The following is a 25,140-nucleotide window of genomic DNA, read 5'->3' on the forward strand; positions in this document are numbered from 1 at the left end:
TGGGGAGGCCAGGAAGGACTCACATCTCCCTGGGAGTATTTGCAAATAGGCTCAAGATTGAAGATGAGGAGCTTTTGTCTTTACACATCTGGGCCTCTGGGCCAGGCCTTGGAGAATATCTTGCTATGCGCTTTTTTCCCACTGCCCTTTGCACGGTCTTTTTGTTTAATGTTTCCGTGTTACCTTCCTGTATATTGCTTCTCAGCTGCCTGATACTGAATTTGCTTTTCAATCCAATCCCCAGACCTATCACCATTCCCAGAAGAACTTTTTTGTGAGCTGATGTATCTGGTCTTACTTTATGCTTTCTGTTATTAAATGTTTCTTACTCTTCTTAGATACCTTGCATCCTGGTTAATAAACTACCTTCATTCATTCATTCATTCATTCATTTCCAAAGATGGATGGAGCTTCCCGCTCGTGTCAGGCACTTTTCTGGCACCGGGGATTCATTAGCAAACACATAGGCCTGGTTTGCCGTCATGAATCTAATGGAAACACTTACCCACTCCAGAATCTCTCAACCATGTCTACCCTCAGGTGTGAGCTGGCAGGTCCTTCCTCCCAGGCATGAATGGCAAAGTATAAAACTGTCCCAAAAGAAAGTCAAAGAGGCGGGGCTTCAGACATTATGTAGGGTGGTGGTTCTCAAGGGTGGTCCTCAGAGCAGTTCCATCAGCATCACCTGGGAACTTAAGAAAAATGAAGTTATAGGACCCCACCTAAGACCTCCTATGCTAGAAACTCTAGGGAAGAATTCCAGCTTCTGGATTTCAACAAGCCCTCCAGGGGATTTTAATGTGCTCAAGTTGGAGATCCATGGTATAAGGAAGGGGTTATAGGGTTAGATCTTATGAATCAGGATGCACACTCATTTATAATAGAAGCATTATGTTCTCATTTCCTTACGAGTACGGAAAACTCACGAAACCAGAGATTTGAGATCATACCATGTATACTGAAGATTTTACTTATTGGTTCTTAAATATGCCAGGAAACAAAGAGCCCACGCTTGGTGTTCAGGATCCAGAGAGAGAACTGACCTGTGTGATGCTGAGAACTGTAGTCACACTTCTGAGAGGCTCAGTTCGGAATGCAGGTAAGGATGGAACCAACCTTGTCTTGTCACTGCCTGGTAAACATTAGCTGTCTCCAGTGATTTATGTCAGTGCTCAAAGGTTATACCCAAGGAATAACCAGCACTAAGGTTGTGGCTAATGTCCATTTGCTGGTTGATGTCCGGTGATCGTCAGTAAATCTGTAGACATCTTGGTTGACGGCTTTTACTTTTAAGGCTGCTAATTAAGGTGGGGATAGAGATATCCTAAAGAGATAGCCTAAATTTATGAGACCGCAGAATGCTCCTCCTCTTTTAAGTAAAACCTATTCCTATCCTGCTGCACCAGCTAACGTGCTTTAAAAAAAAAATCCAAATTGTAAAGCTATGAGTAAAGAAAACGAATCATTTTTAAGAGACTTAATTTGATAAGCTTCCAGCCCATGATGGACTCAGTAGCTCCATCCATCTAAAACATTTTTGGCTTCCTAAGATCATGCGGCTTCCAAGTTTTTGTTTTTGTTTTGTTTAGTTTTTATTTTTATTTATTTATTTATTTTTAAAAATATTTTTAACGTTTATTTATTTTTGAGACAGAGAGAGACAGAGCATGAACGGGGGAGGGTGAGAAAGAGGGAGACACAAAATCTGAAACAGGCTCCAGGCTCTGAGCTGTCAGCACAGAGCCCGACGCGGGGCTCGAACTCACGGACCGCGAGATCATGACCTGAGCCGAAGTCGGCCACTCAACCGACTGAGCCACCCAGGCGCCCCTGTTTTGTTTAGTTTTAATGGGTGCAGTAACTATACACACATAAATATTATGTTACGAAGTAGGTGTATTAACAAAGTGACATCAGTGAGTTTGGTGATTTGGGGTGTCTTTATCTGAGGCCCTCATAGATCAACTGTACCAAATGTGAATGATTAATTCATATGCAGAGGGTCTTTAATGTTAGACTATAAAAGGTTCCCTGGAGGTGCTCATTAAAATGCATATTCCTAGGGCTACTTGAATGGCTCAGTCAGTTGAACATGTGACTCTTGATTTCAGCTCAGGTTACGATCCCAAGGTTGTGGGATTGAGCCCCGCATGGGGCTCTGTGCTGAGCGTGGAGCCTGCTTAAGATTCTCTCTCTCCCCCTCTTCCCTTGTCTCAAACTTGCGTGTTCTCTGTCTCTCTCTTTCTGTCTCTGTCTCTCAAATTAAAAAAAGAAAAAACATATTCCTAGGCTGATTCCCAGAGTGTTAAATTAGTAGCTGGTCAAGGTAGAGCACAGGAATCTGTTTTTAAACAGCCTTCCAAGGTGATTTCCATGTAGGGGTACCTGACCCATACTTGGAGAAATCCTGTGTCACAGAGTTGACCTGCTCAAATCTACATCATGCCACTTGAACGATCCAGTTACTTCCTAGTTCTTATTCCACATGTGATTCAGTTATGGTTTGCAGTAAGAATTTTGGCAGAGAAGAGAGAGAATTGCCATTGGCCCTGGACTTAGGGTATTAAGTGGCAGTAACAGACAGAAGTGTTGTCTAGTTAAAGTTTGTATTAGGTTTTTTAAAAAGACTAGTGCAGTGAAAGTTTTTTTGAAAAAAAATTTCAAAAACAAAAATTTCATAGAATAAAAAGGCAAGGTTTCTTTTTTTGATTTATCTGTTTAGTTTAGTTTTTTTTTTTTTTATTCTCAGCTCCACTATTTCTCTTTTCTTCTAGTTTTAACAGTGGGTATGGGTTTTGAAAAAAAAAAAAAAAAGAGTTTCTAATGGAACAACGTGGAGACATGTATAAAGGGAGCAAAACAAACTCGGATGTTGCAGGAGAAAGCTTTGCTTGTCGTTAAAACTAAGGTACCGAGGCTCCCTTGCTCTAGCCCCATACTCTCTGTCTGGTCCACAGTTGTCCTGAAAGACCACGGCATGGTGCCCTTCATCAAGATCTTCCTGGACGTTGAGTGGTACCGAGAGGCCTCACTCAGCATCTTGGAGCAGCTCTCCGTCATCAACGCTGAGGAGTACATGAGCATCATTGTGGGCGCTTTGTGCTCATCCACTCAAGGGGAGCTGGAGCTGAAACTGGATCTTCTGCAGGTGATGTCAAGTCTTCCTTTGTGCTGGGCTTTCCCACAGACATGCAGCTGGTGATCGACATGTGCACACGCGTTCGCTCATTCAGTCAGTCGGTCACAGTATCGTACGGGTAGGGTAGTACTAGCTGCTATAACAAAGAAATCCCACATCCTCAGTAGCCTCACACATGGGGAGTTTCTTTCCTATGAATAGTCCAATCTCTGATGGGAGGGGATAACCATTCAGGGACAGCTGTCACCTGGGCATCGAATCCAGCCAGCAGACAAAGAATTGCACAAGTGTTCTGCCGGCCTGGAACCGGCACACGTTAACTTCTGTCCGACTTCCTTTGGGTACAACTCATTTGGATGCAAGGGGTGCCGGGAAATGTAGTCTTCCCAGCAACGCTATAAACTGTGGAAGTGTAGTCTGAATCAGACTACAGGGGGCAAGCAGGTGCCTTGTTTACTTGACCAGCATTTAGTGTCTACCCTCTACCAACCCGGGACACACAGTTGAATGAGATATAGCCTTTGCCGTCTGGGAGCTCATAGACTAGGGCTCATGATAAGTGAGCGGTCATGGCAGTGCAGTGTGGTAATGACCTGGAAAGTACTGAGTGCAGGCTGCCATGGGGGCAGAGGAGTAGGAGAGCTCAATCCTGCCTTGCATGTTGAGGAAGGCTTGCAAAAGAGGATGTTTGAGCTGGGAAGAGGAAAGAAGAGGCAGGGAGAGGCATGGGCCCAGAGGACACAAAGGGGAGGAGTGAAACTAGGGTGTCACTTGTGGGTAACAAAGATGAGCATAGGTTTTGTTTTTTGTAGTACTGTTAATAATAATCAAATTATCTTAAAACAATTAGAATGATAACGAATGTCATCACCACCAGATGTAAATGGAAATATCCCCCAGGAGGCTGACTTGGGGACCTCTCACATATGTATGCAACACAACCCCATGCCAAACACACATCTCAGTAACATACATACCTTGATCACTGGTGAATTAAAAAAAAATATGGAGTTGGTCTGACTTCCAGAATTAAACCATCAGGCTTACTCAGCCATGAGTCTTTCTGCACAAAACTGTTTTAACACTTAGAGAACAGTGCTCAGTTTCTTCTACCAACTTATCTCTCTGCAGAGTCAGTCATGTCATGTAACCGTCAGACACATGTGTTCCCACCATCAGTCACGTGGCCAGAGCCTGCAGGGTTCGGCATGGCCAAAGCATCATGAGAAGCCCATCCAAAAGTGACATTATGGCCATAATTATCATGCATTTCACAGATGACAAGAACCAAAACAATGATTTAGTTATAAAGCCAAAGAAATCAGTTTTATATGAAATAAAACCGGGCTTCTATGAAACAAAAAGTTAACTGTCTTTTGAAAGATCCTAGAGTCTCATGATATGTGAGGTAAAGGAAGTGAGGGGAACATGTGAAGGAGCTTAAGGGAAAGACATAGCAAGAATTAATGGCAATTTACAGCTAGGAAGGACTTTAGCTTCATGCGGTCCAATCTTTTTTTTTTTTATTTTTTTAATGTTTATTTATTTTTGAGAGAGAGACAGAATGCAAGTGGGGGAGAGGCAGAGAGAGAGGGAGACACAAAATTCGAAGCAGACTCCAGGCTCTGAGCTGTCAGCACAGAGCCCGACGCCGGGCTCAAACCCACCAACTGCAAGATCATGACCTGAGCTGAAGTTGGATGCTTAACCGACTGAGCCACCCAGGCACCCCCATGTGGTCCAGTCTTAACATTCTAGCAGGAACATGTCCAGGAAGCGTCTAATATAAATTGTGAGTTGAGTTTGAATCTTAGACAAGTGACTTAAAATCTAAGGATCCTTCCTCTTTTCTTTGTGCTGCTTATTACATTTTTTTCCTCACATGTCTGTCTTCGTCCGGATTCACATGAGCCTTATTCTGATAAGCAACACAGAAACCATGACCCCAGGAGTCAGGACTTTGGTTTCCTAGGGGATGAAAATTGGAATCCCCATCTGTTTCTGAGATTTTCACACTGAGAGTCAGACAGACCCACAGAGAGGAAAGTTTTGGATTTACTTTTTGCTTGGACAGAACAAGGGTTTCTGTGTCCGTTATAGAGAAGTGTACAGTGCTTTGCTCGTGGAAAGTTCATCTTATTTACTCTGCAGCCCAGAGGCACCTTAGTGGAGCGTCAGCCCTTGGGTAATAGGACTGAACTTCTAGAATTAGCGATGTGAAGCCTTTATGGTGTTTTACAGGTTCAATATCACTTCAGAATCACACTATCAAGGGATTAACACTGTATAAGCTTATTTAACAAAGTCGTACCCTGTGTTCAATGTGCTGTCTTCTCCCGGGTGCCATGTCACTGCTGGGAAGTTGGGGGGTGATGCGTGGAGCTAGTAATGCTCTCACGGGACCTGGGCTATTGACACTTTGTTGCTCCAATGCATAGTGGGGGGACATGGGGTTGTTCCCGACTTGCCCACCACCGAGTCACGTGAGCGGCTAGCCAGTGTTTGATGTTTTCTGGAGTCTAATCTAGAATCCGCATCTTGGGAATCCGTTGGAACTTTAGAAACAAAGATGTAAAATTAGCTCTCTCTGGCCAGATCTCCCTCTTTCTAAGTTGAGCGTGGACTTTGCCCAAAGCACTGTGCCTGCAAAGCGAGTCAGCATGGGATGAGGGGGAGGTGATGAGTGAGGTGACCTCAAAGGCAGTACCCTCTGCCCCCACCAAAGCTTTGCCATCTTTGACATGCATTCACATCAAGGTGTGACCCTCGCTTCCCTTCCCTGAGGCCGTCAGCCAGCTGCTTTGGAGAAGAAAATTCAGCCAGAAACACCCAACTTAGGGCAGCGGTTTCCAAAATCCAGTGGCACTTCCATACCAATACGCAATCACTTGTGACTTCACCACCTAATTCTGTCAAATGATAATTGAGTTAAAGAATAATGTAGGCAAATGAATTTCCTCTCCACTGCCAGTGGGACCATGATTGGGTTATGCACAAATTCAGATTGATTTGCTAATATACATTTAGCTGTTCAACTCTGTGCTTAATCACATTACCTCACCAGTCTTCCAGCGTGACACATGGAAAATTATGAGGAATAACAAATAATGGAATGTGAAATAAATCCTGTTAGTCCTAACCTAGTTAGCGCTTTGCAGCAGACATCCATTTTATAGATTCAAGCCGGAGGAATACGAACTCAGAGACGATGACATGGTAACTGAGTTAAGGAGGAGAAAATGTGCTTAACGCTGACCTTTCTTGAAATGTGTCAACCCCAGCCTGATTACTTTGACTTCAGCTGATTAAATTTACTCCCTTCCGCAGACTCGCAAGCCTAGGTGATGCATTATCATGCAAAGTTGAATGACAGTAATGGAGACCCTCGTTCTAGGCCCCCAGTTCCTGACAAATCATTTCCCGAAGTAACGCAGTATTTATTTTCCTTTGTGATAGAAATGTTTCTCTTTAGTTGCTATGAAATTAAGCCTTTGTAATTGGATTTTGGACTCTTTACTTTATGACTCTGCAAATATGAAATTAACCCCATCCCAAGAAATAATAGAGCAGTCTAAGTTCTAATGAGATTACCCCCATTTTAGATAATGATTCCGAATTTAATAAATCAAACAAAGCAACAATTAAGGACAGCCATTTCTTTCTCCTCCCCCCTCCCAACAGGAGGAGAAAGGAGCCATGTAGGAATTACAGGGGACAGACCCTCTGAGAGATACAGATCATAAGAAGGACGGTCATTGGGTTGCTCTGTTTTAACGATATCCGCTCTCGATACTCTGAATGATGGAGTCCTTTTGAGCAATGTCTGTTGTCAAATTGGATGATTGGAACGCAGTTTCTTTAATAAGAGGGGAGTTCGGTGGTCATCCAGTGCTCAGACAATTGCCTGTAATTTGATTCGTTTGTTTTTTGATCATTCTCCATTTTTCATATTTGTTTTGTCATGTGCCCCTGTGATAAACAGCAGAGCTTCATCCAATCCATTTACCTTAAACAACCTCTTGGTGGTTTCAGGAGCCACTGAAAGCACTCACATGAATTTAGATCGCTTACCATCCTAGAGCTTAAGATTTCCCACAGTCTTGGTGGTTTATTTATTTTTCACGGCATGAGTCACATGACCAGGCATAAGGTCAGACGCAGACAAAGCAATGCACGCCGTACAAGACCCCAGTGTTCATCCTTTCGTGTGGGTTATCAGTTGGTGGGAAGAGGCCGGTAGCAACACACATACTTCAAGGTTAGAGTATGTTTCCAACCTGGTGGAAGAAATACTATTCTGTTGGGAGTGAGGTGCTCACACAAGGCCGGCACAGATGTAGTAGGTCTATGTGTGGCCTGTCTTGGCCTCAGAGTCCAATGGGTGGGCTGTGGGGGCAGGCAGCTGTGCTGATGCTGTCTATACAGAGAAAGGCCTTGCCCTTCTAGAAGTCTTACTGTTGCTACACCATAAGCTTCACACTCACTGAACACCACCTTTCTAGAGAACCTGCTTTAACAGTCTACATGCTTCTTTGAAGGACCTGCCTACAAAGTCAACTTTTCCTGGGGTTTCAGCCAAATTCAGAAGTAGTTTGGCCATATCTTCACCCAAGAGAAGAGAGAAAGCCATCGTCACCGCCTCATCCTTAATATTTCATTTTTGCCTCCATCTTTCTAGCAGTTTGGAAAGCCTATTTCCCTGACGTCTCTCCCATGATTCTGATTTGACCCCCTGTTAGTGGGTGGCCCTGGTGCTGAATTTCTTTCAAAAAACAAAATGACAATTCAGTTTCCCCATAGTCATTCCCCTGAGCTGTGGTGGGTAATCATTGAGCTAAGCGCTGTAAGTTGTGGATTTTCTTTTCCTATAACCAGGAAAAGATCAATTGACCCATATTGGTAAGGATGCATTTTTCTATTTTCTATAATTTTTTGTCCATTTTGAATGTAAGCATGGACTCTGGCCTTTCATGGATTCTCCTACTTACTACAAACTTTATTTTTATTTATATATTTTTTTACTATCTTGTAATGTCATAGATGTGACAGTGGAGGACTTTAAGCATCTCCTTTGTCTTCCTCTTTGAAAGAGTCCTTGGCCATGTGCATTCAGGTAGTTCTGGCTCATTTTGCGTTCTCCTGCTCCCAAAATGGGGTTGACTGCCCACTGAGCATCTCAGGCTGCTCTCCATATATATATAATATAGTAATATAGTATATGGTAATATAGTAATATAGTAATATATACTTCCTAATATAGTATATATGAAACAATATAACATGTATCTTCTTCAAGAAGAATGGGCTTTTTGAGAAGCTGGCCGAGGACCTCTGTTTGCTGGGATGTTTCGGGGCTCAGTATATATAGTATATATAGTAATATATACTATATAATATAGTAATATAGTAATATAACAATATTAGAGAAGAAAATTTGGGTGTTAGGGATACATGTTATATTGTTTCACATCAATGGCGTTGGATTAAGATTACCAGCATTTTAAAGATAGAGCTGGAAAATTAACTTTCTTCCCCCAAAGTGCATGAAATTCATATTTAATGGTTACTTAAAACTTTACCAAGTTTTTGTTTGACTTTCTCTCCATGAGAGTTTGAAGATTTAGTCCCTTCCCTCCTTTTATTTTCCTCACCTACCAGTTTTCTCTTTGTTCATTAACTTTCACATATCATGCTCTATGTTGTCACCCTAGACCAGGCATTTAAGACACAGAATCAGCCCCCAACACACACACTAAATTGGGAGTTGCCTTTCACTTTTTTCTTTGAACCTTGTCTCAAGCATCTTGGAATTGGCTTGAAATTGTGCCTGCCCAGAAAATCCCCTTTCTTGTGCCGCTAGGGCATTAGAGGATAAAACGATTTATACCTTCCTCCAAAATCTGCTGATGATACCACAAGTATTGGCCAGTCTCTTGGAAGCACGTGCAAGATGGTCTTAGATGAAGTCCTAAGCAACTTCCGTGACTAATAAATATGAAAACACCAAAAGCTAGAGGCTTTTAATATTTATCTAAAATCATCCATACATTCTTCACTTTCAGGTGTGAAGCTTTAGCACAGAATGAGAATTACTTGAATACAGTCTTTTCTCCCTCCCTCCCTTCCTTTCATCCTCCTTTCCTTCCTTCCCTTCGAAACATTTGTTAACTACCTAGTGTGCACCACCACTGCACTCAATGAAGGGCACACTGTAAGGGTTCAATAAATGTTTGATGGTAGAAGGAAGTAAAAATGTGTCCAGTAAAATCTCAGTGATCTGGAGAAGTTCGATTCTACAATGTATGTTACGCATAGCCTGAACTCCACACATGGTCTATTCTATTTACTATACTTATGTTTCCTTCCATGAAATGCTTCTCTTCTCTACCTTGATTCCTTCATATTTGCACACCAGATTTTAAGTAGACTCATTTTATTCTCTTTCTTCACTTAATAGAGGTACTTACGTTTGCACAGAGAGGGAGATAAATAATAAACTACTTTATAGAGATTGCATTGTGGGTCTCCTTTGCAACATAAGAGATGGTTCATTCCACTCATTCAGCAAATATTTATTAAGTGCGGGCTACATTCCACAGCAGTGAGTTGCCTGATTTCACGGAGCTTCAATCTAGTGGAGGGCTGAGACAGTTTTCAAGTCACTTCAGTAAAGTGTGAAGAGAACTGGGTTCAACAAATGAGAGGGGGCTATGTGAGCTCTCGGCCTGGGGTAAGAATAAGGCAGGGGTCAAAGAGAGCTTTCTGGAGGGAGATGCATTGACGTTAAAATCCAGGACAGTAAACCAACCTTATACATCAGCATAGGCTTTAGCAGCCGCCATTTGAAAGCAGGCACTGAGGGGCAACTAAAATGAGGAGGAACAATATAGACCTCCCCCTGTTTCAGAATCACCGTCAGGTAGCTTGCATTTCCTACCACTCGAACAGGCGAGAGCAGGTGCAGTGCTTTGGCAGGGATGTATCAGGGCTCTGCGTTAACAAGTTGTCTCCTGTCTCATTTTTATCCTGTTGGTGTTTCAGTCTCTACTCAGGATCCTGGACACCCCCAAAGGCCGTGCTGCTTTCAGAGTGTCCAGTGGGTTCAATGGACTCCTGTCCCTGCTCTCTGACCTGGAGGGGTCTCTCCAGGAGCCCCCGCTGCAGGCGTGGGGGATGGTGTCCCCCAGCCAGACCCTGGACCTGGTCCTGCACACCCTCTGTGCCTTGTCTGCGGCATTGCACCTGGACCCTGTCAACAGCGACTTCTTCAAGAAGAATGGGCTTTTTGAGAAGCTGGCCGAGGACCTCTGTTTGCTGGGATGTTTCGGGGCGCAGGAGGAAGAGGAAGCCCCTCTGCACTCGGAGGCAGACACAAAGGCCAGGCCATTTGCTGACTTGCTGAGTGCGGCCTTTGCCTCTGCCAGCCCATTCCCACCCAAGATACAGAGCTGCCTCCAGATCCTCAGCTTTCTGGACAGCATGGCCAGTGGCACCCTCCACCTGCGCAGAGACCTGAAGGAGCCCCCGAGGGCTGGGCAAGACCCAGCTCCGCATGCCCAGAAGGAAGACGCCGGCAGTGACCCCCAAGGCAACTTCAAGCTGTGGCCAGACCTGGAGGAGAGGTAGAGCTTTGCTGCCCACTTCCGTAATCGGGTCATCAGTGTATCTGTCTCCCATTTCCCTCCCAAATATCCTGTGCGTGGGTGGTGGGTAGGAAGCCTTGACTGCAAACTAGGTGTGCAAAAACGTCACGTGACTTTTTTTTTTTTTTTTTTTAAACTCAACTTTGGCTCCAGTCTCCTCTGCCTTTGGGAGCAGGCAGAAAACCAATCTGAGTCAATCAACAGATGGTTGGAGGATGCTTTTGAGTTGCACAAGAACCAGGGGGCTTACCAGATCTTGGAAACGGAGGGCAGAACTCTGCTGATAATCTCACTTTCTGCTTCGGCATCCTTGCTGCTGCTCCTGGGAGCCTTGGTGCCTGTGCCTGGCCTCCATGGTGTACTGGGCAGCCTTTGGGGGGCCTTATCTTACCCGCTGCCCTCACCCTTGCCCCTGCACTGCCAGGGTGTGGGAGGAGGTCCTTTGACTTACAGGATGACCACAGTGTCCTTCCCCATCCCTGGTTCTTCCTGGTCTTTCACATTGCTTCCACTTCCTGTAACAAAGACTCTTACTTCACAGGCCCATCTCCTCCATGACTCCAGACTTTCATTCCTGTAAGACAGACTTCCACTAAAGCAAGGAAGAGCAAAGAACACCCCTCCTTCCTTAGGGGGGCAGGGAAAACAAATGAAAGAGCACAACAGCAGTAGTTGGTTATCTTTTGTGTTCTCCCCAGGGAGCAAGGACAAACCGTAAATTAATATTGCAAGAAACTCTCCTGCCTACCACCTCTCCAAGCCATCTTACATTGACTGCCACGGGACACCCTTCTGAAAGACACTGCACATTTTAATCCAAATATGTTGGATCGGTCAGATTTCAGTGTGGAGGGCTGGTGGTGAGGGGGAAGGATGCCAGATCTCTACGGAGATAATCATATGATTGTTCTCGTTTCATCAGCTAACATGCTAAATTAATTGGTTTCCTAATCTTGCATTCATGCAGATTTGCTAATTTTTTTTGCAAGATTTTTGCTAATTTTTTATAAGGACTTTTGCTCCTGAAAAAGCTTTTCCTTCCATGCTCTTTTCTTGACTGTTTTTATAAAGTTTGCGGTAACCTCATAACACGAGTCGGTCAGAGTTGACTCTTCTATTCTCTGGAAGTAATAGTAACATATGTTACTATTTCTATTCCTTAGCTTTGTGATAGAGTCTGCCAGTAAAACCCTCATAAGCCTGATGTTTTCTTGTTAAGATTTATTTTTGTGAGGATAAATTCAGATTTCTTCTTGAATCATTCTTAGCCATTTTTAAAGTTCATTTTCCCATTCCATCTAAGTTTCAATTTGCTGACATAGGGCTGTTCCTAATATCCTTTTTTAACTTTTGGTTCCTGACAGGATTGTTTGTGTCTTTTCTTTCCCCTCCCCCCCCCCCCCCCCCCCCGCAACATTCTTGACAGGGGGTTTATTTATTTGCGTGTCCCATGAAGCAACTTTCAGCTTTTCCCATCTCTCATGCGTAAATTTTCTATTTCTGTCTTCATTTGTTCATTCTTATCATGTCTTCTTTGCTTTGGTTTATTCTGGTATTCCTCTTAATTTAATTGATTAGGAGACCGATTTTCAGTCCTCTTTTTAAATGCAAAGTGCAAATGTCTCTGTCCTTTACTTTAGCTGTAAGGTGCAAGTTTCCTTACGTTGCACTTTCAATGTTATTTAGTCCTAAATGTTTCCATTTCCTTTGTGACTTAGAGTTTCCTTCTTGAATCTTGTTTGACTTGTGGATTTCCAAAGTTACAGAGTGTTTTTGGTCATTTTCTTTCCTTGCTAATTTCTAATTTTATCATCATGAGAGATGGTGGACTGTTTGATGGTAATTCTTTGAAAGTAGTTGAGCTTGACTTTGCGGCCTCCAGTGCGATAAATCTTCCTAACTGTTCCATGTGTGCTTGAAAAGAATGAATATTTTCCAGTTGTTAGAGTCAATGTTCTATTTATGTCCTTTAGATCAAACTGGTCAAGGGTCTTCTTCAGATTTTCAGATCATTTAATCTGTTTGACATATCAGTTGCTAAGATATGTGAAATATTTTTCATTATATTCATAGATTTGTTAATTTCTGTTAATTTTTACCTTACATATATCTGAGGCTATTTGAATCTCACATATTTACAATTTTTATATCATCTCGTGGAATCAAATTTTTTACCTCATATGGTGGCCTTCTTTATCTCCAATAGTACATTTTGTCATAAGAACAACTTTTTCTAATACTAATAAGGCTATATCAGCTTTCTTTTGGTTAGTGTGTGCCCAGAATTTTTTTTTTAAAAATTCCTTCGTTTTAAGGTTTCTGTGTTCTGATGTTTTAGGTGTGCTTTTTGTAGAGAGCTATTTTTGTTTTTGCTTTATTTTGTCATTTGACCCAGATACTTTTTGGTTACTGAAGCATGTGCTCTGTTCATATTTTTATAATTATTAACATGTTTGAAGTTATTTCTGCTTTGTTATTTTGTATTTTCTATTTGTCCCACTTTTTCTTTTGATCTTTTTCTTGTTTTCTTTTGAATTATTAGAATTTTCATTTTTGTATTTAATTTTTCCCATCTACTGGGGATCTTACACTCTCTATTAGCCTTTTAGTGGTTACCCTAAAATAATTTAATAGCATCCTCATAATGTTTAACTATTTAGTGTTTACTATGCTGTTATCTTTATCCTATTTCCAGTAAATATGTGTTACATATGTAATATGTAAACACTTAATATAACTCTTAAATGTATACTTACATTTCTTATGTATGTATTACTGTTGCCCAATATTAATTTTATGCAGTCCATCAATCTAACATAAATCTAACTTTAGTTAATCCATCAAATAAGGCATTTATTCATGTATTTTTTTTTACTGAGGTATAATTGACTATATGACATTATATTACTTTTAGTATAAAACATAGTGATTTGGTACTTGTATATATTGCAAAATGATCACCACATAAGTCTAGTTAATAACACCCATCACCACACTAGTTACAATTTTTTTCTTGTGATAAAAGCTTTTAAGATTTATTCTCTGTGCCATTTTCAAATATGCAATATAGTGTTATTAACTATAGTCACCATGCTGTACCTTATATTCCTATGACGTATTTCTTTTAAAACTGTAAATTTGTACCTTTTGACTCCCTTCATTTATTTTGTCCACCCCCGTTCCCTGGTTCTGGCAACCACCAATCTATTCTCTGTATCTATGAGCTCTTTTTTATTTTTTTAAATTTTTAATTAATTAATTAAATTTTAATGTTTCTTTATTTTTGAGACAGAGAGAAAGAGAGAGAGAGAGAGAGAGAGAGAGAGACAGAGTGTGAGCAGGGGAAGGGCAGAGAGAGAGAAGAAGACACAATATCCAAAGCAGGCTCCGGGCTCTGAGCCATCAGCACAGAGCACGATGTGGGGCTCAAACTCATGAGCCGTGAGATCATGACCTGAACCGAAGTCAGACGCTTAACCAACTGAGACACTCAGGACCCCGAGGCCCTTCTCTTCTTGTTTTGTCTTGGGGAGAATTCCCTTTCTGAGGCTCTCTGATCTTTCTATTCTGGGGGAGGGTGTCCCCAAGGAGGCCTCTACCCTGGCCACCTGGATGGCCTGCAGGTCAACTTGGAATGTCAGTGTTGAACCCTATTCTTCCAGCTCTTAGAGGGCAGGGAAATAGTTGTCAGCACCAGACGGTGTATTGATGACAAGTAGTAGTCATTTTTTGATGTCTCTGGGAGCTAAGCACTAAACACTTATTTTCATTTAATTCCCTCTCAGTCCTAGAACTTTACCAATAAAGAAACCAAGGCTAAGAAAGGATACATAACATGGCCAAAGTCACACATTTAGTAAGGAAATGATAGAGCCAGATTCTGATCCCAGGTCCACTTGCAAGACCTGTGTATGTGTATATGTGTGTGTGTTCTTCCTGCTTCTTCTGGAAACTCCCATAATCATGGTGATGATTTCCACATGTTCTGACACAATAGCCTACAGTTTAAAGTTTGGTCTCTACCCTATAGACGGCATCGGCCCAAATTCTTTCTAGATGAATCCTTGTGTCAGATGTCATCTTGGGTTCATGATGAGTAATTTTTAAATGTGTAAGGGTCAGATTTCATAAATAGAGCAATTTTTTTCCTCATTGAAAGAAATACATCACCCTTGACATTCCTTGATGGTTTGAGAAGGAGTGAAACCCTAGTCTGTCATGAGAGAATCTGTGAGGTGAAGCCAGGTCAGTGGGCTGGGAATGGGGACAGGGTGTTCATCCCAGCCCACCACGAACACTCAGCAGGTGACTTGGCTCAGTTCCGCCTGTGCAACGTGGGCCCTGCTCTCCAGGGAGGAGGGGCAGAGGCTGCGGGCTTTTGACTCAGGCAGAGTTCTCTACGTCTTAGTGGCCATGTTCCTTGGGCCTGTTGTTTTATGTCTCTGAGCTTTGATTTCCTGATTTGAAGGCAGAGATAATGAGAGTATCTGCTCCGAGGGCTGTTGTGAGGTGAGGATTGGAGAGGATAGTGATCACAGCTGCTGTCCATTGAGCACTTGTGCACCAGATGCTGTGCCCAGTTCTCCACAAGCATTAGTTGGTTTAATCCATGTAACAACTATGATTTGAGGAATGTTGTTCATAAAACGGAAGTTATATATTAGGGAATTGCCCAAATACATATGTGATGTCTAAAACATAGAGTGTATGATCTCTAGGAAACATACATCCGCCCCCCCCCCCCCCCCACACCACATCACACATACACCACACATCCACACCGCTTACACACGCATTCCACACAGGACACCCACACACCACATCCCTCACACTCATACACACACACACACAGATACACACCCCACACAGGTCACCCACACACTGCATCCCACACCATATGCTGACCTTCTCTGGTATTTACTAGATCCTGTTACCTGAGATGGATGACCTCCTTCTTGGCCAGCTGATCCACAGTGAGGGTCTGGAGATGAAGATGGAGAGAGGAGTGGGTCAGGCCATGGTGGGCCTCGCCTGCTCACCACATTAGGCCATTTTCGTCTTATCTTGCAGGGGTGATGGGAAGCCATGGAAGCCTTTGGGCAGAGCTGTGGAGGGACAGGCTTTGTGGTCTAGAAGGGCCACTCTCTGCAACTGGGACCAGAGACGTGCCTCTTCAAAAGCAGGAGCACTTCAAAAGCAGCCAGCTCTGTTGGCTGTCAGAGGGTTTGGTTCCTGCCTTAGCATTTGACCTCTTGTAGCTCCTGCGGGGCCTCACAGGCTGACTTTTGTTCATTATGTCGACAAAAGGAACCATCTCGATGACTTGTAATTTGAACTTAAGTTGTGGCAGGAATGCACGCCGATAAGGGGACGTGTTTCGGCAGGAAAGTGTGCACTAGGCAAAGATAAGGCTGCAGTGGACGTTCCGCAGACCAGAGCCCTCAACAGTCCTTTGTCCTCCTCTGCTGCTGTTCATCTGGGATAGGATCTCGTAATTAGTAAATATCGCGAGGTTCAAAACCCAGCAAGATTTTACTTTCTGGATGCATATGTGATAAGCTGTCAATTCAAAAGACCCAGCGAGGGTGTCTGGCAAACTGTAAAATTAAATTACGTGAACGCTTTGCCTTTTTCACAGTAGCTCAAACACTGCTATATGCCCAAACCTCTAGAGTAGTCTAGGGTTTGCTGGAATCAGAAGTTCTGTAGGCCAGGCTGCATTAAGGCCTGACTTTTTGCGGCTCTCTCTGAGGCTGGAGGCCCTGGGATGGAGGTGTTTTGGAGGGTGTCCCTCTGCTGCCGGTCCCCCCTCAGACCTCCTTGACATCAGCATCCCACCTTCCAAACATCAATGTCTGCGGGCAGTCTTGGATCTGGGTCTTAGGTGGTCACGGAGAGTGGCCTGGCTCTATCCCTGGTGACTCCCCTGAGCGGTCGCCTCCCGAGGGCCTCTGGCTCTGTCACATCTGCCATTTAGGCTGGGTTTGCTTTTCCATGCTCCTCTGGATGGCCGTGGATTGAGAGTGTGTGTGCATGGTGTGTGTGTGTGTGTGTGTGTGCGCGTGCAGACATGTGTGTTGGTTGTACATCTCAGGTGTGAGAACCCAGCTGGGCAGGAGGCACCCACCCAAAAAAGCCTGACCTTCCTCCTATGGAGCTGTGGCTTCGCAGGGAGCTTTGTCTTAAACGGCGGGGGGTCCGCTGCGACCCCCGTCTGAGGTTTTAATTTCCACCGTTTCGTTTCTGGCAGCCAGCCGTGGTCTGGAAGCAGGTGACTCTCCTCCTGACCATTCCTCAGAAGGCCGATAGTAGCCTAAGGCAGAGTCACATGCCTGCATCCTTCACATTCCTTCTTCTCACCTCTGGGTATTTTACTGTCTCACGTCCCCACAAGCAGGGGGAGCACTATACAAGAAGCTATTTTGAGAGAGAGCCCACATTCACATAACTTTCGTCATGGCATATTGTTAATAATTTTTCTATTTGCTTTTAGGTGCTATTAACCTCTTGCTGGGCCTAATTTATAAATTAAACTTGATCATAAGTCGGTATGCATAGGAAAAAAGCAGCATGTTCGGGGTTTGGTCCTCTTTGTGGTTTTTGACCCTCCCCCACCCCCCCCAAGGGAGGACTCCTGTTTCTTGTGGTGGCTTTTGGGATTGGGAGGGCTCAGACCGTTAAGGCTGCCATGCAGCCTGGTGCAGAGTCGGTCTTCCCCCTGCCACAGGATGGCTACCCAAGTGTGTCCCTAACACTGTCCCGGGGGCCGGGGTCTTGTGGCTCCTTTGGAAGGCTGCTCCTGTCTAACCCTCTCTGGCTCCCTTCATGGTAGACCATCTAGTCCAGAGAACTCAAGTCCAGAATTTCAGTAAGCACTCAGGGAGTGCCAGCATGGGGCCAGGCACTGGTGAGGACTTGGGGGAAGGGGGCAAATGACGCCTGCCCCAGCCCTACAACCGCATGTGGGAGAATCAGAAGTGTGAGGGGATCATTACACCTGTGTGGTCGGTGTTATACAGGGACAGCCCCAGAAATTAAGGGGGAAACGGAGCAGTGCACCTAACACAGTCTGGGAGAGGGGGGCTCCGTGGGGCCTTCCTGGATGAAAGGATCTCTGAGCTAAGCTGTGATGAGGGAGACAGGTGCCTGGACTGGGAGGGGTTGGAGAGGGCATTCCAAGGCCTGACGGAGAGACCCAAAATCAGCCATGCTGAGTGAGGAAAGCTCCAGGCCTTGGCAGGGACTGCAGAGACTTGGAGCCACACACTCGAGTGGAGTCCTGCGACCTTAGCTTGGAAGGGGGTCCGGGCATGACTGGCACGAGGGCAGGCATGAGGGGGGTATTATTCTGTGGGAGCAGGCAGGCATATTGCAGAGGCTACTCTGGTGTGTGTGTGTGTGTGTGTGTGGTCGGGGGCAGGGGGCAGAGAGTTGGGTAGAAATGAGAAAACGGAGGGGCAGGAACACAGGAGATGTGGGTCTCTCCCCTCACGGATGGCGATGGCTGGAGCCCAGACAGCAGGCTGCTGGCAGGAGAACCTTCTGAGACCTCTGTAGGACATAATGTCAAGGCCTTGGTAACCAATCAGGAGCGTGCAGGAGGAGGGGCTGGCCCAGGTCCTGACAGGGAAGCCCTGGTGAAGATCTGGTTTGGGAGAAGGTGGTGGCTGTCTGGAGTGGCCTGTGCGGACTGCCACAACGAGATCGTATTACTTTTAATTTTCTAATTAATCGCTCAGGAATCCACCAGCTGTAGTAAGAAGAGACAGAGTAACTTAACCCCGCCCCGAGAATCTGGGTATAGTCCAGACGAGGGGTAGTCTGACTTCCACAACTAAGCAGGAAAAGTACCCGGATCTGAGCACCATCTCCTATGGTGTGGACTGCGGTCTCGGGGTTGGGGGGTCGGGGGGAACGGGGATAGCCAAGCTTGGGCACTGTGTGATGTGGAGCGTCCTCACTGGTTCAGATCCCCCCAAAGGCCTCTAGGGTTTTTCAACTGAAATGACATCACTCTTTGTAAAATTTGACCAAACATCCCTCTTTCCCTGTCCTCGCCTCTGGGCTTTGAGAGATACGGATAATCATGTATTCTTGGATTATAACTTTCAGTTACATGCACAGGTCTTTTGTAAGATACAAGCCATCCCGGAACACCACGGGGTACCAGTGTCTGCCCTCCCTGGGATTCAAAACCCCACTTCCCATTCCTGCTCTTGGGATCCATACCTCAGAGCAATGCTTCTCATAGTGTGGCCCCTATAGCCTAGCTTCCCTCATCAGAATCAGTTGTGAACATGCTAAGATACAGTCTCATCAACCAGATTTCCTGGATCACAGTCACTGGGTTGGGAGCGTAGGAATTTTTAAAAAATCTCTTCTTATTATTTTTAAGCACATTATACTTCAAGAACATCTTCCCCAGGTGCTAGGCATCTTTTCCTTAAAAACATTTGTTAAACATCTAACTTTTTTTATTAAGGTAAATTCACATAACATGAAATTCATAATTTTATTTTATATATTTTTTAAGTTTATTTATTTATTTTGAGAGAGGGAGGGGGAGAGAATGCACAAGCAGGGGAGGCACAGAGGGAAGGAGAGACAGAATCCCAAGCACACTGCTCGCCATCAGTGTGAAGCCTGATGGGGGTTTTGAACTCATGAACTGTGAGATCATGACCTGAGCCAAGATCGAGAGTCAGGTGCTTAACTGACTGAACCACCCAGGTGCCCCAAAACAACAATTTTAAAGCAGACAACTCAGTGGCATTTAGAATCTTCATGATGTGCAAACACTACCTCTATCTAGTTCCAAAATATTTTCATTCCTCTAAAAGGAAAACCCTGTATACGCTCCCATTCCTTCAGCCAACCACTGTGCCACAGCCAGGTTTTCTGTCTCTTTGGATTTACTAATTTGGATATTTAATATAAATAGAATCATACAACAGGTAGCCTTTTCTGTCTGGCTTCCTTCACTTAACATGTTTTCAAGGTTCATCCCCGTTGTAACATATATCTGTACTTTATTACTTTATTATGGGTGAATATCATCCCACTGTATGTATACACCACAATTTGTTTTTCCATTCATCTGCTGATGGACATTTGGCTTGTTTTCACCTTTTAGCTGTTATAAATAGTGCTGCTGTGAACATACACAGACATATATTTATTTGAGTCTTTGTCGTCGTTTTGTGTAAATACATAGGAGTGGAATTGCTGGATCAAAGGATAATTCTAGGTTTAATTTTTTGAGGAACCACCAAACAGTCTTCCATGGTAGCTGAACAAAATTTATAAATTCTAACCAGAAATCTATGAAGTTTCCAATTTCTCCAGGTGTTTACCGGTACTTATCTTCCATTAAAAAAATTGACAGCCATCCTCGTGAGTGGGGAGTAAGTGGCTCACTGCGGTTTTGATTTGCACTTCTCTGTTGGCTAAATGATGAACATCTTCCTGTGCTTGCTGGCCATTTGTAAATTTTCTTTGGAGAAATACCTGTTCAAGTCCTTTGCTCATTTTGAAATTGGATTGTTTCTCTTTTTGTTGTTTAGTTGTATAAGTTCTTTGTATATTATGGATAATAGACCCTTATCAGTTTTATGACTTGCAAATATTCTCTCCCATTCTGTAGATTGCTCTCTTCATAATGTTCTCTGATGCACAAAAGCTTTTAATTTTGATGACATCTATGTGATCTCTTTTTTCTTTTGTTGCTTATGATTCTGGTGTTACATGTAAGAATCCATTGCCAAAACCAAAGATATGAAGATTTACCTCTGTGTTTTCCCCTAAAAGTTTTATAATTTTGGCTCTTGTGTTTAGGTCATTGATCCATTATATGATGTGAGGCCAGAGTTCATCTTCATTCTTTTGCATGTGGCTATCCGTTTCTCTCAGGACCATGTGTTGAAGATTCTATTCTCGTCTCCATTGAATGGTCCTAGCATCCTTGTTGAAGACTCAATCTTATTCCACTGGACTATGTGTCAAGCCTGTACCACACTGTTTTGATTACTGTAGCATTATGGTAAGTTTTGAACTCAGGACGTGTGAGCAGTGCAACCTTGTTCTTTTTAAATATCGTTGTGGCTATTTAGAGTTCCTTGCAATTCCATATGAATTTGAGGACCAGCTTTTACCACTGAGTATGTTAGCTGCAGGCTTTTCATAAATGCCCTTTATCATGTTGAGGAAGTCTTTATTGATTCTTGGTTTTCTGAGTGTTTTTTATCATGAAAGGGTGTTGGATATTGTCAAATGCTTTTCTACATCAACTGAGGCAATCATTTGTTTTTCTTCCCCTTTGTCTGCTAATGTGGTGCGTTACATTGACTGACTTTCTCATATTGAATCACTCACAGCCTGCATTCCTGGGATAATCTCCATTTGATCATAGTGTACAATCCTTTAAATATGCTGTTGGAGTTGGTTTGCTAGTATGTTGTTGGCAGTTTTTCCATGTATATTCGTTAGGGATCTTGTCTGTAGTTTTTTGTTTGTTTGTTTCTTTGCATAGCTTTGGTATCAAGGTAATAATATAGGCTTCCTTGCTGTTCCCTGAACATACCGGACATACTCCCATCTTAAGGGTTTTTGCTGGCTGTTCCCTTTGCTTGAAACGCTTTTGCTCAGGATATCTGCATCCCATCTTTCAAGTCTGCCCAGTTGTCACCTTCTCAAGGAGGCCAGCTCTGCCACCCAAATTAAAATTGCAAATTGCTTCCTTCCTCCACCCCAGCACTCTTCATGTTTTCTCTCAATGGCACTTATCTTCCTTCATAATGTATAATTTACTTATTCATGCTAATATATTAACATATTATACTCCATTGTAATAATGTAGTATGTATTGTATTATAATAATAACTTTTATTATTTATAATTTACATATTTATTATGTTTATCTTTATTATCTACACTACTCCCCTCACACCCGGGTGTGGGCTTTAGTTTAGTTTATTTATAGATGTATCCAGAGTGCTTGAATAGCACCTGGTAAATAGTTAGGTCAATAAATATTTGTTCCATTGAACTGAATAAATTAACACCAAGGCAAGATGTACTCCTGGCAACTTAGCCATTCTTTTTAGGCTGATGGTGCCAAGGACGATGTGGCCGCAGGTTATGAGAGTAGCGCTCTGGCCAAAATGTTTGAAAATCAGGTGTTTGTGGGGCGCCTGGGTGGCCCAGTCAGTTAAGCATATGACTTCAGCTCAGGTCACGATCTCACGGTTCGTGGGTTCGAGCCCCGCGTCGGGCTCTGTGCTAACAGCTCAGAGCCTGGAGCCTGCTTCAGGGTCTGTGTCTCCCTCTCTCTCTGCACCTCCCCCACTCGAGTGCTATCTGTCTCTCTCTCTCTCAAACATAAATAAATATTTAAAAAAATAAAAAAAAAAAGAAAATCAGGTGTTTGTAATTTGGGATTAGATTTGTGGGTTTTCGTGCATTTGTTTTTATTTTTCTTATTAAGTTTTGAATTTACATATAGTAAAAGTCCCTTTTTTTTTTCTGTGAACTTCTATGGGTTTTAATTCACTTAATTTAGAGCCATGTGACCACCACCACGATTGGGATACAGAACAGTCCCATCACCTCAAATAGTTCCTGAATGTTGCTCCTTGATAGTGAACCCCTAACCCCTGGTAACCACTGATGTATCCCTATAGTTTTGTCTTTTCCATTAAACCATATAAATGTGGGTATACAATGTGTACTCTTTGGAGGCTAGTCTTTTGCATTCAGCATAAGGCCTCTGATGTCCATCCAATTTGTTGTGTGAATTGTTCATGCATTTTGATTGCTGAGTAGTACTCCATTGTACGGCTGCAAGGATTTTCTCCCAGTCTGTAGCTTGTCTTTTCATTGTTAAAGTGACTTTTACAGATTGAAAATCTTTTATTTTTATGCAGCACAATTTATTCATGTTTTTATTTTATTGGGATTTTGGTATTATATCTAAGAAATCTTTGCCAAACTCAAGGCCACAAAGATTTTCTACTATGTTTTCTTTTAAAAGTTTTATAGGTTTATGATCCATTTTGAGTTTCTTTTACTGCACGGTGTGAAGTTTAATTTGAGATTTACTATTTTTGTTTGCATTTGGATATCTAATTCCTCCTGTGCCATTTGTTGAAAATATTATCCATTTACATTGAATTAACTTTGTACCTTTGTGAAAAATCAATTGGCCGTATTTATGTAAGTCTTTTTCTGGACTCTATTCTGTTCCATTGATCTGTGTGTCTAGCCCTTCACTAATACTGTCTTGATCACTGTAGCTGTGTAATAAGTCATAACACCAGCTAATGTGAGTTCTCCAAATGTATTCTTCCTTTTCAAAATTGCTTCAATTATTTTAGTTCCTTTGCTTCTGGCTATACTAGTATATGTAAATATAATGATCAGCCTGCCTATATCTACAAAACTGTTGGGATCTTGATTGGAATTACATTAAATCTAAGATAAATTTGGAGAGAATTGAGACAAATATATTAGATCTTCCAATCCACAGACATACTATGTTTTTCCTTTTATATAAGTCTATGATTCCTTCCTTCCTTCCTTCCTTCCTTCCTTCCTTCCTTCCTTCCTTCCTTCCTTCTTAATAAATTCTGTGGTAACTAGCATACAGAACCAGCACACTTTATTATTTTTTATTTTATGAATAGAATTTATTGTCAAATAGGCTTACATACAACACCCAGTGCTCATCCCAACAAGTGCCCTCTTCAATTCCCATCACCTCTTTTCCCCTCTCCCCCCCTCCCCATCCACGCTCAGTATGTTCTCTGTACTTAAGAGTCTCTTGTGGTTTGCCCCCATCCCTCTCTGTTTGTAACTATTTTTTCCCCGTCTCTTCCACCATGGTCTTCTGTTAAACTTCTCAAGATCCACATATGAGTGAAAACATATGTTATCTGTCTTTCTCTGACTGACTTATTTCACTCAGCATAATACGTTCCAGTTCCATTCACGTTGTGGCAAATGGCATGATTTCATTTTTTCTCATTGCCAAGTAGTATTCCATTGTGTATATAAATCACATCTTCTTTATCCACTCATCAGTTGATGGACATTTAGGCTCTTTCCATGATTTGGCTATTGTTGAGAGTGCTGCTATAAACATTGGGGTACACGTGCCCCTATGCATCAGTACTCCTGTATCCCTTGGGTAAATTCCTAGTAATGTTATTGCTGGGTTGTAGGGTAGTTCTATTTTTAACTTTTTGAGGAACCTCCACACTGTTTTCCAGAGTGGCTGCACCAGTTTGCATTCCCACCAACAGTGCTAGAGGGTTCCTGTTTCTCCACATCCTCGCTAGCATCTGTAGTTTCCTGATTTGTTCATTTTAGCCACTCTGACCGATGCGAGGTGGTATCTCAGTGTGGCTTTGATTTGTATTTCCCTGATGAGTGACGTTGAGTATCTTTTCATGAGCCTATTGGCCATCTGGATGTCTTCTTTGGAAAAGTGTCTATTTGTGTCTTCTGCCCATTTCTTCACTGGATTATTTGTTTTTCAGGTGTGGAGTTTGGTAAGTTCCTTATAGATTTTGGATACTAGCCCTTTATCCGATATGTCATTTGCAAAAATGTGTCGGTTGCCTTTTAGTTTTGTTGAATGTTTCCTTTGCAGTGCAGGAATTTTTATCTTGATGAGGTCCCAATAGTTCATTTTTGCTTTTAATTACCTTGCCTTTGGAGATGTGTCGAGTAAGAAATTGCTGCGGCTGAGGTCAAAGAGGTTTTTACCTGCTTTCTCCTCTAGGGTTTTGGTGGTTTCCTGTCTCACATTCAGGTCCTTCATCCATTTAGAGTTTATTTTTGTGAATGGTGTAAGTGGTCTAGTTTCATTCTTTTGCATGTTGCTGTCCAGTTCTCCCAGCACCATTTGCTAAAGAGACTGTCTTTTTTCCATTGGATACTCTGTCCTGCTTTGTCAAAGATTAGTTGGCCATACATCTGTGGGTCCAATTCTGGACTCTCTATTCTATTTCATGGTCTATGTGTCTGTTTTTGTGCCAATACCATACTGTCTTGATGATTACAAATTTGTAGTAGAGACTAAAGTCTGGGATTATGATGCCTCCCTCTTTGATTTTCTTCTTCAATATCACTTTGGCTGTTCGGGGGCTTTTGTGGTTCCATACAAATTTTAGGATTGCTTGTTCTAGCTTCAAGAAGAATGCTGGTGCAATTTTGATTGGGATTGCATTGAATGTGTAGATTGCTTTGGGTGGTATTGACATTTTAACAGTATTTATTTTTCCAGTCCATGAGCATGCAATGTTTTTCCATTTCTTTGTGTCCTTTTCAATTTCCTTCATAAGCTTTCTATAGTTTTCA

General features: G+C 42.8%; 1 protein-coding gene across 11 annotated transcripts in view; it reads left to right on the plus strand.

Moving 5' to 3' along the window:
* WDFY4 (WDFY family member 4) overlaps positions 1-25,140 on the plus strand; it is a 309,530-nt gene that overhangs the window by 55,865 nt on the left and 228,525 nt on the right. For all 11 annotated transcript variants that reach the window (XM_042907733.1, XM_042907739.1, XM_042907736.1 and 8 more), the window contains 3 exons: positions 995-1,099; positions 2,958-3,148; positions 10,181-10,761. In XM_042907733.1, the coding sequence (XP_042763667.1) occupies positions 995-1,099; positions 2,958-3,148; positions 10,181-10,761 (877 nt within the window). The remainder of the gene's footprint in view (positions 1-994; positions 1,100-2,957; positions 3,149-10,180; positions 10,762-25,140) is intronic.

Source organism: Panthera leo, chromosome D2 (genome assembly GCF_018350215.1).
Source record: "Panthera leo isolate Ple1 chromosome D2, P.leo_Ple1_pat1.1, whole genome shotgun sequence".
Taxonomy (NCBI): Eukaryota; Metazoa; Chordata; class Mammalia; order Carnivora; family Felidae; genus Panthera; species Panthera leo.